Source organism: Hyla sarda, chromosome 1, assembly GCF_029499605.1.
Source record: "Hyla sarda isolate aHylSar1 chromosome 1, aHylSar1.hap1, whole genome shotgun sequence".
In the NCBI taxonomy this organism is placed as follows: Eukaryota; Metazoa; Chordata; class Amphibia; order Anura; family Hylidae; genus Hyla; species Hyla sarda.
Window position 1 is genome coordinate 22,105,336 of NC_079189.1, and position 14,116 is coordinate 22,119,451.

The 14,116-nt window shown below is 46.8% G+C and overlaps 1 protein-coding gene across 1 annotated transcript in view; it reads left to right on the forward strand.

Annotated features, from left to right (window-relative positions):
- The window catches only part of LOC130369122 (G-protein coupled receptor family C group 6 member A-like), a 135,674-nt gene extending 122,304 nt beyond the window's left edge, over positions 1-13,370 (forward strand). The window contains exons 10-11 of the mRNA XM_056574335.1: positions 11,137-11,260; positions 13,138-13,370. Coding sequence (XP_056430310.1) covers positions 11,137-11,260; positions 13,138-13,370 — 357 coding nt within the window. The remainder of the gene's footprint in view (positions 1-11,136; positions 11,261-13,137) is intronic.
- Positions 13,371-14,116: the final 746 nt, after the last annotated feature.

The following is a 14,116-nucleotide window of genomic DNA, read 5'->3' on the forward strand; positions in this document are numbered from 1 at the left end:
TCAGGGAAGCAGTTCCAGCAGGTAGTATGGCCGGAAGAAGCACTAGTCTTAGTGCGAAACGGAGCTTGTTGCCGCTTGTACCCCCGCTCCTTCCCTCTCCCCTATGCATCTATGTGAGTACTTTATGCAATAAAGCAAGAAGACGGAATTTGGTGAGTGGCCGTATTTTTCTTATCTTCTTTTGAGTATATTTTGCATCTTTGCCGACACATGAGCACCACCATTACTGCAACTGCAAAGTAAATCCATAACCGAGAGACCGGAGTTCCAACTGTTCGCAGTGCCGTAGGAATCTTCTTTTTATTTAGCAGTCAATTAGTGCGGACTGTTGGTGGGAAAATCAGCTACTCGGCAGTGTAGCAGTTTTTCATCAAGCATCCGGAGGAGGTTAACATAGCCACATGCAAGATATGTCGGCAGAAGGTGAAGCGTGGCCAGGGTCCCAATGTTGTCACGACGGCCTTGCGTCAACATATGCTTCGCCACCATAAAGAAATCAGAGCATGGCTTATTCCACGAAAACTGGAAATGGGAACCATGATGACTGATAGCGGGAAGAACATCTTGTCTGCACTGCGACAAGGAAGGCTGAACCATGCGCCCTGCATGGCGCACGTGTTCAATCTGGTTGTCAAGCAGTTCCTGAAGTGTTCCCCCTATTTGCAAGATATTCTAACAATGGGAAGGAAACTTTGGATGCACTTCAGGCACTCGTACACCGCAAAGCCCACCCTCCTTTAGCTGCAGCATCAGAATGGTAACCCCCAACATAGTCTGATTTGTGACGTTGCCTCACGTTGGAATTCCACCCTCCATATGTTGGACCGAATATACGAACAGAGAAAAACCATCAACGATTTCTTGATGATCCAAGCGGATAGGGGTACTCCCCTGTGTAACTTCAATGACAACCATTGGCAGCTCATATGTGACACCTGCCATTTGTTCAGTCCCTTTTAGGAAGCCATATTATTAGTAGGTCTCCAGGATTACGTGATGAACAACGTCATTCCACTGCTTCATTTCTTACAACACTTGTTGGAAACGATGGCTGGTCAGGGTCCTGAAGACGTGGCGCCTACATCTCATGGCCACATGAGCCCTGTGGGGGCTGAACTGGAGCAGGAGAAGGAGGGGAAGGGGCACAGTGGAGCACAGTTTATGTTTTGCCAAATAGATTTTTTTATTAATCTGACAGGAGAAGAGGAGCAGGAGCAGCCAGAGGAGCTAGAGGGTTATGAGGAAGGTGAGACAGAGGACCCATACACACCATGGCAGTATGCAGTGGAGATGGAGGCAGGGAGTCCCTAAGGGTCAGTTGCACAAATGAGATGATGCATGCTCACGTGTTTGCATAGTGGCCGCCGAATTGTCATCATTCAGCAGTGGGATGACTTCTGGCTCTCCACCTTATTGGACCCTCGCTACCACCACAAAATAGGCGCCTTTTTAAAACTTACTGAGAGAGAGGAAAAACTGACCTACTACAGAGGCATCCTACATGGTAAGTTGGCCCATGCCTATGGGCGCCATCGTCCATCCTCTCGTAGGTCTGAATTGGTGGGCCCCCTGCGCTCACCTTCCACTGCCATGGCTGCTGGGGAGGGGTGGGGTGGCAGGAGCAGTACCAGTTCCATCAGCAGCCTGAGTCTACAGTCGCTGATGAGTTGCTTTCTTCATCCACATGCAAGTAATTCATCAGCAGCAGGTAGACCTGGAGCAGGACCTGAACCAGCAGGTGGTGGCATGCCTTGAAATGCCGTGCCAACACACTCTGAAGATCCGCTGGACTTCTGGGCAGCCAAACTTGATTTGTGGCCGCAACTAGCAGAGTTTGCCCTGGATAAGCTGTCCTGCCCAGCCAGTAGTGTGCCATCAGAGCGGGTATTTAGTGTGGCAGGGGCCATAATAACCCCCAGGAGAACTCGTCTGTCCACAAAAAATGAGGAGAGACTGACCTTTGTAAAGATGAATCAGGCATGGATCAGCCAGGATTTCCACCCACCAATGCCTGATGCATCAGAGTAGATTGACCATGGTGCCACACCAACACTTCACAAATATGGATAGTGCCAAACAGATTTAAGGCACTGCTCCCCAGTTACAAACATTCCTCCACATCAGACCTTTTTTCACCTACCTTCATCACCGGGTACTGGTATTGCCACCCACTGCACTACTCTATCACAGGGTCACTTTCAAGACTCCTGATGCTGCTTCTACCACCTCGATCCTGTGACATTCAGCCACTATATGGTCTCCTCATGCTTCAGCCAACTCCAGGCTGTGCCATTCAGCCACTATATGGTCTCCTCATGCTTCAGCCAACTCCAGGCTGTGCCATTCAGCCACTATATGGTCTCCTCATGCTTCAGCCAACTCCAGGCTGTGCCATTCAGCCACTACATGGTCTCTTCATGCTTCAGTCAACTCCAGGCTGTGCTATTCAGCCACTATATGGTTTCCTCATGCTTCACCGCCTCCAGGCTGTGCCATTTAGACATTATATGGTTTCCTCATGCTTCACATCCTCCAGGCTGTGTCATTCAACCACTATATGGTCTCCTCATGCTTCAGTCACCTCCAGGCTGTGCCATTCAGACACTATATAGTCTCCTCATGCTTTTCCACCTCCAGGCTGTGCCATTCAGATACTATATGGTCTCCTCATGCTTCACTACCTCCAGGCTGTGTCATTTAGCCACTATATGGTCTCCTCATGCTTCAGCCACCTCCAGGTTGTGCCATTCAGAAACAATATGGTCTTCCCATGCTTCTCTACCTCCAGACTGTGCCATTCAGACACTATATGGTCTCCACATGCTTCCACAAATTCCAAGCTGTGCCAATCAGCCACTATATGTTCTACTCATGCTGCCACCAATTCTAGGCTGCGCCATTCAGCCACTATATGGTCTCCTCCTACTGCCACAAACTCCAGGCAATAATCCAGCCACTATAATACTATCTCCTAATACTGATGCCTCCTTCAGGCTCTGTCATTGTGCCACCATGTGACATTTTAATACTTGTTAGATTTGGTCCTTTGTAGCCACACACTGGGGCCCGGGAAATTTAAACTTGGGAGTGTAATCTTAAATTTCAATTTCAAAATCTTCAATTTCAATTTTAAAATTCATCTTTTAACCTTAGGGATTGGGAAGCCCTATTGTCTACCTATGCTGCCGCCAGCTTTAGGCTGTGCCATTCAACCACTATATGGTTTACTGATGCTGATGGGCCTGGGACATTACCTAAAAATATTTTATGGTAGCACTAGCTACCATAAATCTTCAATTTCAATTTTAAACTTCATCTTTTAATCTTAGGGATTGTGAAGTCCTATTGTCAACTTATGCTGCGGCCAGCTCCAGGCTGTGTCATTCAGCCACCATATGGTCTCCTTATGCTGTTGGCACCTTAAATTAAACTTTTAATATATCTAAAATCTTCAATTTAAAATTTCTAAAATGTATTTAATCTTCTCTATTGTGTGGCCCTATGGTCTTGTCAGGCTGTTGCCACCTCCAGACTGGGTCATTCTGCCACTATATGGTCTTCTTGTGCTGCCGTCAATACCAGGCTGTGCCATTCCGCCAGATTATGGTCTCCTCATGCTGCTGCCACCTCTAGGCTGTCATTGTGCCGCCATATGACTCCTTGTTAGATTGGGTTTTGTGGTCATACAGTATTAGTTCAAAGTAAACACCGGGACATTAAACTTCGGAATATAATATAAATCTTACATTTTAAAAAATCAACGTAATCTTTTCAAGACTGAGGCCCTATGGTCGTCTAAGTCATATTATAAGTGGAATTATCACAAGAATCCAATGAAACAGCTTGGAGCGATAACAATGAACCATAACTGATTAAATGAAACATTTGCACTTTCATAGTCAGGGGGGCACTGAGCGGCAGGAGCTGAAATAGGTGGTATCTCGCATGGCAGAGGACCGCCAGCTCGAAGCTCACCAGAATGGATACTCAAAAAATTTAAATAAATTCAAATTAAATTAAAATTACATAAAAAATCTCTTTATTCTCTTCAATTTTTACACTATATGTTCTCCCTGCTGCAACATCCAGACACTCTGCGGCAGTGATTCTAATAGCGATGCCTGTAATCTGCATGTCATACTGAATAACAGTATTATTTTACTAACAGCACAAGGGAGTTAGAACAAGGCAAAGTTAGGACAAGGCAAAGTGCTCTACACCCCTATTGAGGCTCTCTGTAGGCCAGAATTAGGCGTTTTTAATTACGATTCATGGTAAATAAATTATGGCCAAAACAAATTGTTTTGAAAAATTGCGCAAATCGGCCAAATTGAATTTTTCTAATTTGTTCGCTCATCTCTAGTGATTTCTATAAAAAGGAAATAACATTTTCTTATGACTTATATTTGAAAGGTTAATGTTTTGCCAAGATGTGCAACATATAAAAAGTTTTTGTATTTGACAGTGCCCATTTAAGGCTATGTTCACGTGCCAGAATTTCCGCATGGATTTCCGCATGGAAATCTGCATGGAAATTCTGCATGTGTTTATATCAATGGGATTTTGCAGTCCCATCCAGACTGCAGAATTTGCACAACAGATGTTCTGCAGCTACAATTTCTCATTCGCAACAATATCTTTCATTGAAGCCAATTAAAGGCAATGGGGCTTCAAATTAATCGTGCAAATTTTGTGCGGATGTCACGCTGATTCAGTGAAAAATTTTACGGAATTTAATTGAATAAAGAGCACTATTTTCTGTGATCTGAGTATTTATGTGGATTTCATGGGGTAATTCTGCATGGATTCCGGAAAGGTGCAGAAAGATGCGGAATTCCCCATCCGCATTAATTTGGCGGAATTCCACATCTTTATGTGGGATATTCTGGTGTGTGAACATACCATAAAAGGTATCTGTCACAGCGGGTGCTCCGCCCCGGGGTCCCGGCGTCTCTCGGTCAGATGCACTGACCGGGACCACGGGATCCACAGTAGCAGAGACACGGCTGGCGTGGCAGCTGGTCCCCGCTCACGCGCCGCGTCCATGTTTGGCTTACCTTCTCCCAGCACGGCTCTCGGCTCCCCTGCATCCCGGCGCGCGGCCCCGCTCTCTAGGGCGCGCGTGCGTCGGCTTCAGTAAATTTAAAGGGCCAGCGCTCCGGTAATTGGTGCGCTGGTTTCTCACCTCCCACTGTCCCTTCCCAATAAAAGGCACCTGCCCCTTCCTGCCCTTGCCGGATCTTTGGGCCTTGCGCCTCTGAGAAAGCGTTCCCTACTGTGATAGTTGCCTTGCCAGTTGTCGAACCCGTTGCTACCGTATTCTCGCCTGTGAACCCTTGCCATCTGCCCTGACCTCTGCTACGCTCTTGCCTGCTCCCTGTGTACCACGGTATATCAGCTGCCAGCTTTGCGGCGGGCTCTGGTGAAGACCAGTAACTGCTTAGAACCGGTCCTCCAGTACAACCCATGCCATCGCCTCTCTGGTCCAGAGTATCCACTACCCGTCCTGACGATTTGTGATAGTAAGATCCGGCCATGGATCCCGCTGATGTTCCCCTGCCAAGTCTAGCAGACCTCACTTCCATTGTGGCCCAGCAAGGTCAGCAGCTGGCCCAGTTGACCGCTATGATGCAACAGCTCCTGCCTGCTCAGCAACAGCCTGCTCCTGCGTCTGCACCTGCTGCATCACCTCCGCCTGCAGTCGCTACTAGATCCAGAATCCGTTTGTCCCTACCAGACAAATACGATGGAGATCCTAAACTATGCCGAGGGTTCTTGTCTCAGTGCTCTCTTCACCTCTAGCTACTGTCTGACCAGTTTCCGTCTGAGCAAGCCAAGGTAGATTTCATCCTCAGTCTGCTCTCCGGTAGGGCCCTGGCCTGGGTTACACCACTTTTGGACCGCGTTGATCCAGCCACCGCTTCTGTCCAGAGTTTTTGTCAGGAGTTTCATAGTGTTTTCGAGGAACCTGCCCGGGTTTCCTCCGCAAAGACTGCTTTGCTAAACTTGTCCCAGGGAAATTCTACCGTAGGTGACTATGCCATCCAGTTCCACACCCTTACCTCCTAGCTGAACTGGAATAATGAAGCTCTTTGTGGCACTTTTAAGAAGGGACTTAATTGTGACATGAAGGATGTCCTTGCTGCACGTGACCTGCCTACCACCCTGAGTGACCTCATCTTGCTAGCCACAAGGATCCACAAACGTTTCTCCGAGAGACAAAAGGAACTCCATCTTGAAAAGGAAAAAGCTCGTCCTAAACGCTGCCCTCGTCTGGCTCCTGTGTTCCAGCGTCCACCTCTACCTGTCTCTGGGTCTTCCGCTGTGGAGGCCATACAGGTGGACCGGTCTCGCCTGACCCCGCAAGAACGGAGCCGCCGTAGAGACGAGAATCTGTGTTTGTACTGCGCTAGTACAGAGCACTTCCTTAAGGACTGTCCTCTTCCTCCTCCACATTCGGGAAACACTCGCACCTAGTGGATGTGGGAGAGGCATTACTAGGTGTGGATTCTTCCTCTCCACGTCTCATTATATCCGTGCAGTTGTTCCTTTCGTCCAAGTCCTTCTTCTCTGCTGCTGCCTTCCTGGATTCCGATTCTGCCGGCAACTTCATCCACGCCTCCTTGGTCGACAAGTATAAAATTCCTATAACCCGTCTGCCCAAGTCGTTCCTTATTTCTACGGTCAATGGGGAGAGACTCTCAGCTACGGTACAATACCGCACCCAGCCCCTGCGGATGGACATTGGGATATTCCATACCGAGACTCTTGAATTTCTTGTTCTTCCCTTCTGCTCTTCCGAACTCCTGCTGGGTTTACCGTGGTTGCAACACCATTGTCCTGTCTTGAATTGGTCCACCGGTGAGATTCTGTGTTGGCGTTCCTCTTGCTCTGACCAGTGCTTCAAGCTTGCTCCTATCAAACGGGTCCCGCCAGTTCCTCCGCCACCAGGTCTCCCAAAGCCTTACCACCAATTTGCGGACGTCTTCTGTAAAAAACAAGCGGAGACTCTTCCTCCTCACAGGCCTTATGATTGTTCCATTGACCTGTTACCGGGCTCTATTCCTCCTCGGGGCAAAATTTATACTCTCTCACCTCTAGAGACTCAGGCCATATTGGACTATGTACATGAGAATTTACAGAGAGGCTTTATTAGGAAGTCTTCTTCTCCTGCTGGAGACGTTTTTTTCTTTGTGTCTAAAAAGGATGGCCCCTGCATCGATTATAGAGGACTCAATAAAATTACCATTAAAAACCATTACCCTCTGCCTCTAATCTCAGAGCTGTTTGACCGTCTCAGAGGAGCCAAGATCTTCTCCAAGTTGGATCTCCGCGGGGCCTACAATTTGATCCGCATTCGAAAAGGAGACGAGTGGAAGACCGCTTTTAACACCAGAGACGGTCACTTTGAGTACTTAGTGATGCCTTTTGGACTTTGTAACGCACCCAGGAGTTCGTTAACGACATCTTCCGGGACCTTCTCTACACTTGTGTTGTAGTATATCTGGATGATATCCTTATTTTTTCATCTAATCTGGAGCAACATCGAGTCCATGTCCGACAAGTACTCGCCCGACTCCGAAATAAGCGCCTTTACGCCAAAATTGAGAAATGTCTGTTTGAGCGTACCTCCTTGCCATTCCTGGGGTATATCATCTCTGCCCAAGGTCTGCAAATGGATCCTGCCAAGCTATCTGTGGTCCTGGACTGGCCACGCCCCTTTGGTCTCCGAGCCATACAGAGATTCCTGGGTTTTGCCAATTACTACAGACAGGTTATTCCCCATTATTCCACCCTGGTGGCTCTTTTTGTGGCTTTGACTAGAAAGGGTGCCAATCCCAAGACCTGGCCTCCTCAGGCTGAAGAGGCCTTTCTTTCCCTGAAAGCCGCCTTTGCGTCTGCACCTGTTCTTTCCCGGCCAGATTCTTCCAAGACATTCTATCTTGAAGTGGATGCATCGATGGGAGCTGGAGCTGTATTAACTCAGAAGTCTTCTAGAGGCAAGACCATAACTTGTGGCTTCTTTTCTAAAACCTTTTCTCCCGCTGAGAAGAATTACGCTATTGGGGACAGAGAACTGTTGGCAATTAAATTAGCCTTGGAGGAGTGGAGACATCTTCTCGAGGGTGCTCCTCACCCTGTGTCCATTTTTTCGAACCATAAGAACCTAGTCTACCTCCAGTCTGCTCAGAGACTAAATCCCCGCCAAGCCTGTTGGTCCATCTTCTTCGCCCGCTTCAATTTCCTGCAAAGAACATCAGGGCAGATGCCCTTTCTCGCTCTTCAGATGTGGTGGGTGACGTACCCACTCCTCAAACATTATCCCACCTTAATGTCTCATCTTGGTTGCACCTGTGGACTTGCGGCTTCTTCCTCCGGGTAAGACCCATGTTCCTCCTCGTCAGCGATTGCAAGTTCTCAAGTGGGGTCACGCTTTCTTCCTTGCCATTCATACTGGGATTAAGAAGTCTCTTCAGTTAATTTCTCAAAGATATTGGTGGCCCTGGCTAGATAGAGACGTCACTGAATTCGTCCAGTCCTGTGAGATCTGCGCCCGGGACAATACTCCTCGTCTGAAACCTGCGGGTTTTCTTCTGCCCCTTCCTGTCCCGGAGACCCCTTGGTCACACATCGCCATGGACTTTATCACTGATCTTCCCTCCTCCCATGGTATGACAGTCATTTGGGTCGTGGTCGACCGATTTTCGAAGATGGCTCATTTTGTGTCCCTGCCTGGTCTCCCGTCCGCGCCTCAGTTGATCAAACAGTTTTTTCTACACATCTTCCACCTCCACGATCTTCCCAGACACATCGTCTCTGACCATGGGGTGCAATTCGTTTCCAAGTTTTGGAGGGCTCTCTGTGGTCAACTCGGAGTCAAGCTGGATTTTTCTTCTTCGTATCACCCCCAGTCCAACGGCCAAGTAGAACAGGTGAACCAGACTCTGGGAGATTATCTACGCCCTTTTGTGTCCTCCCGCCAAGATGATTGGTCGGACTTACTCCCTTGGGCAGAGTTCTCTTATAATTTCAAACAATCTTCCGTCACCAATAAGTTTCCATTTTTTGTGGTTTATGGCCGTCATCCCCTGCCCCCTCTGCCTAGGACCTCCGCTCCCTCCTCTGTACCAGCTGTAGAGGGCCTCCTTCTGGACTTCTCTTCTATTTGGCGAGAGACCCACTCAGCCCTCCTCAAGGCCTTGGCCCGTATGAAGCTACAGGCCAACAAAAGTCATAGACCTCCTCCGGAATTCAGTCCCGGTGACAAGGTGTGGCTCTCCTCGAAGTACATCAGATTTAAGGTACCAAGTTACAAGCTGGGCCCTCGTTACTTGGGTCCCTTCAGAGTCAAGAGCCGCATTAATCCGGTGACCTACCAGCTCCATCTTCCTCCCTCCCTCAGAATTCATAACTCTTTTCATGTCTCCCTTCTCAAACCTGCTATCTTTAATCGCTTCTCTCCTGAACTTCTTTCTCCCACCCCTGTAACTGGTACCTCAGATATATTTACAGTTAAAGAAATCCTAGCCACCAAGCTCGTTCGGGGGAAAAGATTTTTTTTGGTCGACTGGGAGGGCTGCGGTCCTGAAGAGAGGTCTTGGGAGCCTGAAAATAATATCTTGGACCGCAGTCTCATCCTCAACTTTCTTGGTGCCGAAAAGAGAGGGAGACCTAAGGGGGGGGGGTGCTGTCACAGCGGGCGCTCCGGTCATCACCTCTGGACCAGAGCGCCTGCTGCCTCTGCCCTCCGCCCTGGGGTCCCGGCGTCTCTCGGTCAGATGCACTGGCTTCAGTAAATTTAAAGGGCCAGCGCACCGGTAATTGATGCACTGGTTTCTCATTTCCCACTGTCCCTTCCCAATAAAAGGCACCTGCTTCTTCCTGCCCTTGCCGGATCTTTGTGCCTTGTGCCTCTGAGAAAGCGTTCCCTACTGTGATAGTTGCCTTGCCAGTTGCCGAACCCGTTGCTACCGTATTCTCGCCTGTGAACCCTTGCCGCCTGCCCTGACCGTTGCTATGTCCGACTACGCTCTTGCCTGCTCCCTGTGTACCATGCTATATCAGCTGCCAGAGAGGTCGAGTTGTTACTGGGGGATACGACCTGGTAGTTACCACTGCAGCAAATCCATCCCGCTTTGCGGTGGGCTCGGGTGAAGACCAGTAGCTGCTTAGAACCGGTCCTCCAGTACAACCCGTGCCATTGCCTCTCTGGTCCAGAGGATCCACTACCCGTCCTGCTGGTTTGTGACAGTATCATTACCATTATGTTTAAATTTTTTGGACAAAAATGGTTAAAAAAAAGGGTGATTTAAACTTTCATTAGGAGAAGGTCTTATTAACATTTATAAACATTTTCCCACTATTTTTTACGTGCAATCTTTTGATTACAAACACTGATGAATGTTATACAATAGTGTCTTTGGTGCTCTGTATCAATACGTTTACATCATGTAAGTGTTGAATTGGGGATATTATGAAGTTTTATTTGTTAAATGCCTTATTTCCTATGCAATTGAATGTTTTTTATGTCTGAAAAGGAAAAAAAAACCTTACTCATAAACTATATTATCTCTTTGAAAATGCAGTGTTGTCAATGTGAGTAATCTTGTCTGTCGTTGAGCCCACAGACTGAATAATATACAGTACAATACATTTGCAGTCCACATCTTGGTATTCATAGCTATGAACAGCATAATCAGGGCTTAGTACAACCCTCACGGTATGGTCCAATGTAGTCAATCAAAGGTAGGAGGGCGGCACTGGATGTTCGCTGTGCACGTGGATAATAACAAATCCAGTCGTAGAAAAACTCCCGGCACCGGCTTCTTTTTTAAATGCTTTATTGTGCATATAACTAATACACGCAAGACGCGTTTCGGCTGCTTAGCCTTTTTCAATTGCAATTTTATGCAATTGAAAAAGGCTAAGCAGCCGAAACGCGTCTTGCGTGTATTAGTTATATGCACAATAAAGCATTTGAAAAAGAAGCCGGTGCCGGGAGTTTTTCTACGACTGGTCCAATGTAGTGACCGGCCGCATGTGGCTGAAAAACCTTATCTTCCAAATAGATATTTCTAAAAAATGTTAATGACAATTTTCTAAGTAAAACTTTTTTGTTTCTCTCTTTGGTCATAGGTTCCAAAAAGTCAATGTTCAGAACAGTGTTCTCCAGGCTACAGAAAAGTAGTTAAGGAAGGAGCCCACATTTGCTGTTATGACTGTATCTTATGCTCCGAAGGACAAATGTCCAATATGTCAGGTATTTACCATAGTGATTTTTTTTTTTTTAATTATAAAGTCTTTTATAAGGCTGAAAATTTCATACAAAACAATATGGTTAGTGAGGGTCATACTGCAGTGTCCCACCACATGGTTATCAGCAACCCTTTCTGGTTGTCGTACAGGCCACTCCATAATTCTGTTTTACCAATTTATTTTTATAATGCCTATGTATAGCTACTATATATTGTTCCTTAAGCGTTCTAAAGACATCTTGTTGTTGTTCTGTAGTAATGGCAGAGCAAGTGACTTACATGTTACTATATTAGAAACCTAAGTTCGAAGGGATGGGGGGTGTCAGGGCTTGCCACACATGCACGTCACAAAATTGGGAAAACTAGTGAGAAGTAGGACAGGGGAGCCTCAGAAACCCCTTAAATAAAAAAGGAAACAATAAGCTATGGGGCGGGTCTCTAGCAATTTCTTGAGATGACTGGTCACTCCCATTAACCCAATGCACAGCGTACCGTCATTAACCAATAACAGCACCAAAAACCACTAAGCCAGCCACATCCATGAACTAGGAGAGCTCACTGCTAAAAAAACAAACAACACCTTACCCAGCTTAGCTACCTTATATAAGGTAAACTATGGTGTCACTGTATGAACAAGGACCCACAGTTCCACAGTCTTGTCTTCTGAAAGGAAAATCGAAGCCAGTCTCATATCTAACAACCCAGTCCAAAAAGGAACTGGAAGTCTCAAAATAATGGAAAAATATAGAACAGCCCATCTGCAGGCACACATCACAATAATACTCCCCATTGAATAAGCAATTGAGCAAATGGAGACAACCAGACTGGACTAAAGGAGGACAGAAAGCAGATTTCTTGTTGGACTTCACTAATATTGCTTCGCAGCCTGCTTTCCTGATCAAACCATCCACCCTCTCAAAGGACACAATAGTGAGTAGAGGCATTCTCAACGGGAATGCCGTCATTCACTGACAAACCCTTAAGATGGAACAAGTGGTGGATAAGGCGAAATTTACCTGCTTTACCAAACCCATTGGGCCCTACCCAAAGCCACCTCAGCCTCAAAAAGAGGGGAACTGCTCAATTGGAAGGGTATTAAAAAATACAAAAGTGAACCCAAAACGCAACTGGTCCATAGCTCACCCTGATTTCCCTATCCATGGTATGTTGGCCCCAGAAACTAACAAAAAGATGTCAACATAGCTATTAGTCCAAATCTTTTTCCTGGGTTTCCTAGGTTAAATGGGAACACAAAGGACTCCCCCTTCCCAAGTGAAGGAGTCATTGTGTACAATAGACTTGGGAGGAGGGGCAGGCAGTTGCTTAGGGGTAACCACTAAAGGCCCTAAGGGTTAGGACCAAACCAGAGCATCAGGTCCTCCAGAAAGATCTTGACTGGGTAGAGGACCACCTGTAACCCCCTCCTGGGCCTCTCAGTGGAGCAGCAGCACCTACACCTATGTGATGACAAAAAGTGGGTGAGGAACTAGCATTATGGCAGTGCTTTCTTCTCCCCATAGGTGCAGCAAAAGAGACAAGGACCACCTGAACTGGCTGCAGCAGAGAGCACAGCAGGTTCTGAAGGGGTCAGAAAGGCAGGATTCAGCCACCACCGAAGGAAAGTTCTGGAACAGGAGATTCCCCAGGGACTTGATAGACAGAAGCAGAAGTGCCAGGGGCTGGGAGGCAGAAGCATGACAGGGAACTGCATGGCAGGGACAGAAGGCTTGGACCACAGGCCTGTCCAGGGGGAGGGGAGGATAAAGCACTCACCATACTGCATAAGGGGGGAAGGGAGCAAAGCCCACCATTTTAAAGGGCCAATAGGTACCCCTATTGCCATTCGCCACCATGCCCCTGCATACTAACCAATTTTTACAAGATCTGGCATCTACCACTCTTACAAAGCACCATCTGCTGAAACTGCTCCTGGAGACCCTGAAAGCAAAGAATCTACAGTTCAGGTGGCTATACCCCTTTGACCTTAGTTTACTCTACAAAAGGATATTGGTGCTAATTCATACATCTGAGGATCTGGAGACGGCCTGGGAGAACCTTGGAGAAGTTGTAGATAGAGCGGATTCCAGTCCCTTACTGTTGCCGGTCCGTACCTAGATAATTGGTCTGTGTGAAATAAATTCAATCACCTAAGTAATGCTGAGAACGTTGCCCCTTGTGGATAAAATAAAGGGGTACTCCGGTGAAAAACTTTTTTTTTTTTATTAACTGGTGCCAGAAAGTCAAACAGATTTGTAAATTACTTCTATTAAAAAATCTTAATCCTTCCTGTAATTATTAGCTGATGAATACTACAGGGGACATTATTTTCTTTTTGAAACACAGAGCTGTCTGCTGACATCATGAGCACAGTGCTCTCTGCTGACATCTCTGTCCATTTTAGTAAATGTCCAGAGTAAAAGGAAATCCCCATAGCAAACATATGCTGTTCTGGTCAGTTCCTCAGTTTTTCACCGAAGTACCCCTTTAACATTTTTGGTCGGGGTAATATTACTACATATTACACTCTGTTTAGCTTGTTTCTCTGTATAAGCTACCATTTCCTTACTTACCGGGACTTTTCTCTGGTTGCCTCTATATGCTATATTGCTATACCTTTGATGTTTAGGCCTTTGACTCTTTTTAAGAGTTTTCCTCCTCTTCATTGGCAGGCATGCTGTTATGTTACTAGTATAGCCATGATATACCGGTCCTCCTGTGCTGTGTTATTGATGTGTATTATTATACTTCGCTCATGTAGCACACCTACTATAGTTGGCTGAATAATTTTACTGTTAAAATGACCTCCCTTTCTCCCAATTGTCTCCCTTTCCCTCCAACCCTCAGACACTATTGGGGAGATT